The 3,179-nt window shown below is 52.0% G+C and overlaps 1 protein-coding gene across 1 annotated transcript; it reads left to right on the forward strand.

The window, feature by feature from the left end:
- The first annotated feature begins 1,708 nt into the window (after positions 1–1,708).
- Positions 1,709–2,972, forward strand: SSTR3 (somatostatin receptor 3). The gene has a single exon (XM_010284301.1). It carries the CDS (start codon positions 1,767–1,769, stop codon positions 2,970–2,972), a length of 1,206 nt encoding a protein of 401 aa, XP_010282603.1. The 5' UTR covers positions 1,709–1,766.
- Positions 2,973–3,179: the final 207 nt, after the last annotated feature.

A 3,179-nucleotide genomic window follows, 5' to 3' on the forward strand; every position in this document is an offset into this window, starting at 1 on the left:
TCCCTGGAGCCTTCTCTTCTCCAGGCTGAACAACCCCAACTCTCTCAGCCGGTCCTCATAGGAGAGGTGTTCCATCCCCCTGATCATTTTGGTGGCCCTTCTCTGGACCCACTCCAAGAGGTCTATGTCCTTCCTGTGCTGAGGGCTCCAGAGCTGGACACAAGACTCCAGGTGGGGTCTCACCAGAGTGGAGTGGAGGGGCAGAATCACGTCCCTCGACCTGCTGGCTACGCTGCTTTTGATGCGGTTGGCCTTCTGGGCTATGAATCCAAAGTTCAGGTCTCCCCTAAAGGTTTCCAGAAGTTGGAATGGCATCTACAAAAAAGAATAAAAGCTGTAACATCAAGACATGTGTGAACAAAGTTGTGCTGCTACAGAGAATCCCATCTGGGAGAAAAGTCTCTGGAGTGTTTCTGGCCTCCTGAAAATAGTTAATATTGGGAGTCCTTTTGTTTGAGATCCCCAGTTTTCATTACAATAACAAAGGAGCTTCTGAGCCCTAAGAGATTTGTTGGGATGGGTAAAGGTGAACCTCAGAGTCCCTGTTCTCTTCTGCCAAGTCATCCTCACTTCTGAGGAGCTAGTTCATCAAAAGAGTGACCCTGCTAGTCCACACTTCCAGAAAATTTTGCCAGAGACTGGGTGATCCTGAAAGCATCACAAATCTCCCCTGCATAAGGTTTTCTGGGGTGTCTCTGGTCTGGAGCATGTGCTGGGCTCTGTCACTCACATATCTGGAGCCCTGACAAAAGACAAAAGGTACATCCTTCCCTTATCTGTCTCTTCTCTCCCTGCAGCTTCTCACCCAGTGTCAGCAGAGAGCTGGAGAGTAGAGAGCTTGTTTGTTCAAGGCTGTCTCTGAGTGAGCTGAGTGCTGTTTCCATGCCAAACCCTGATGTGACGGGCAATTGGGCACCTCAGATTAGGAGGGCTGGGACACTGCTTTGGTGTTGCAAACAGCTGGGGCAGGCAGAGCCTCTTCCATTAGCGCTGTGTTGCAGAGTGCAGAAGGAGAGCGAGACACAAGAAGAGAGAAAAAAACACAAGAGATCTGGACCGATCCCTCTTAGTGTACCCAGAATAACCTGGCTCTTCCTTTACTCTCAAACTGGCATAACACAAACCAGGTACCTTCCAGGTCAGGTGCTGAGCTTAGCCTCTGGGCTTGGATTGAGAGTGGAGGTGCTTTCGTTTCTGCTGGTGGGGCTAACAACCCCATGATAACCTGGCCAGTCCAAAAAGAGCTTCAGCAAGTGGAGGATACTCAGTGAATAGGGGAGCCAGAGTTGGAATGCCACTTTGTCACTGGATGCTCTTCGCTCTTTTGTTCGTAAGGCACCTGCGACTCATAAATGAGAATCAGGCCCCTCGTGACTATGTCATTGGTATTGGAGCCATTAGCAGAAAATGTGAATTTCCCTGTCCCTATCCTAGGCTGTGGTCCTTTCCCCAGAGGATCTTCCCCTAGGGGAGAGGATCCATTGGCTCACATTGAGCCATGTCCCTGTTTGTCCCTCCATGCTCATTGTGCCTCTCAGGACTAGATGGGGTCAATATTGTCCTATATCCTCCAGCGGCTGCCAGGACCCACAAACTCACCTTGACTTCCCATGCCTGTCCATACCTACACAGAGTTAATGTGACTTTATCTGTGGCTTGTTCAGCTGTCATGTCCCCAGTATCAATGGCTTTTTTCTCCTCTCACCTCCAGATTGCTAACTGATCCTGCAAGGACACTGCCCCCCGCCCTCTTCCCTGCCTCTGCTATGGACACTTCTGCCTTCAGCCTCCCCACACCAGCAGTGTCAGAGGAGGGGAATGCCTCTGGCAGCTGGGCAGGCTTCACCACCCCCAACGGCTCTACCACCGCCAGCCCTGGTGTGGTTGTCAGCGGTGTCCTCATCCCCTTGGTCTACCTCATTGTCTGCGTGGTGGGGCTGGCTGGGAATTCTCTGGTTATTTACGTGGTACTGCGGCGCTCTGTGAGTGAGTCGGTGACCAATGTCTACATCTTGAACCTGGCCCTAGCTGATGAGCTCTTCATGCTGGGCCTGCCATTCCTGGCTGCACAAAATGCTCTGTCCTACTGGCCATTTGGGTCTTTCATGTGCCGTCTGGTGATGGCTGTGGATGCCATCAACCAGTTCACCAGCATCTTCTGCCTGACAGTGATGAGTGTTGATCGCTATCTGGCTGTGGTCCACCCAGGGAAGTCCTCCAAATGGCGGACGGCACGGGTGGCCAAGGCTGTGAGTGCAACTGTGTGGGTGCTGTCTTCCGTGGTGGTGTTGCCCGTGGTGGTCTTCTCAGATGTCCCCTTAGGGATGAGCACATGCCACATTCAGTGGCCAGAGCCTGCCTCAGTGTGGAGAGCTGGCTTCATCGTCTATACTGCCACCCTGGGATTCTTTGGGCCACTGCTGGTGATTTGCCTCTGCTACCTTCTTATTGTCGTGAAGGTCCGTTCCTCTGGCAGGCGGGTGAGGGCTCTGTCCTCCAAGCACAAGCTTTCAGAGCGCAGGGTGACCCGCATGGTGGTGGCTGTTGTGGCTGTCTTTGTCCTTTGCTGGCTCCCCTTCTATGTCCTCAACATAATCAATGTTGTCTGCCCACTGCCAGAGGAGCCATCCCTCTTTGGTGTCTACTTCCTCGTGGTGGTGCTGCCATATGCCAACAGCTGTGCCAATCCTATCATCTACGGCTTCCTCTCCTACCGCTTCAAGCAGGGCTTCCGGAGGGCAATTCTCAGGCCATCCCGCAGAGTTCAGAGCCAGGAGGTGCCAGCATGTCCCCCAGAGAAGACTGATGATGAAGGGGAAGAGGGTGAGATCAGCAAGATCACCCAGAATGGTAATGACAGGCAGGAACACCCTCCAAGCAGTGGGGAAAGAGAAAGCAATGAGCAAAAACCACTTCCTGAGGAACCTGTGGGATATGAAAAGAGCAAGAAGTTGCATGTCAGTTATTTATGATGAAAGGAATGATGCAGGGAAAAGAGATATTGGGACATGGGAACCCCTTCATCCTCTGTGCTTTTCCACCTCAAAGGCAATGGGAGAGGTTGATACAAGGGAATATTAAAGGCCAAGAATTTGCTTAAAGATGAAGAGGGCTCCATGGGAGCTCGTGGAAGAAACAAGGCATTGTTCTTGGTTTTGGAAAGGACACCTGAGGTTTGT

Source organism: Phaethon lepturus, unplaced genomic scaffold, assembly GCF_000687285.1.
Source record: "Phaethon lepturus isolate BGI_N335 unplaced genomic scaffold, ASM68728v1 scaffold43113, whole genome shotgun sequence".
Classification (NCBI taxonomy): Eukaryota; Metazoa; Chordata; class Aves; order Phaethontiformes; family Phaethontidae; genus Phaethon; species Phaethon lepturus.

Bases quoted from the DNA above. Each gene is read 5' to 3' on its own strand.
- SSTR3 (XM_010284301.1), top strand. From the start codon at position 1,767: ATGGACACTTCTGCCTTCAGCCTCCCCACACCAGCAGTGTCAGAGGAG.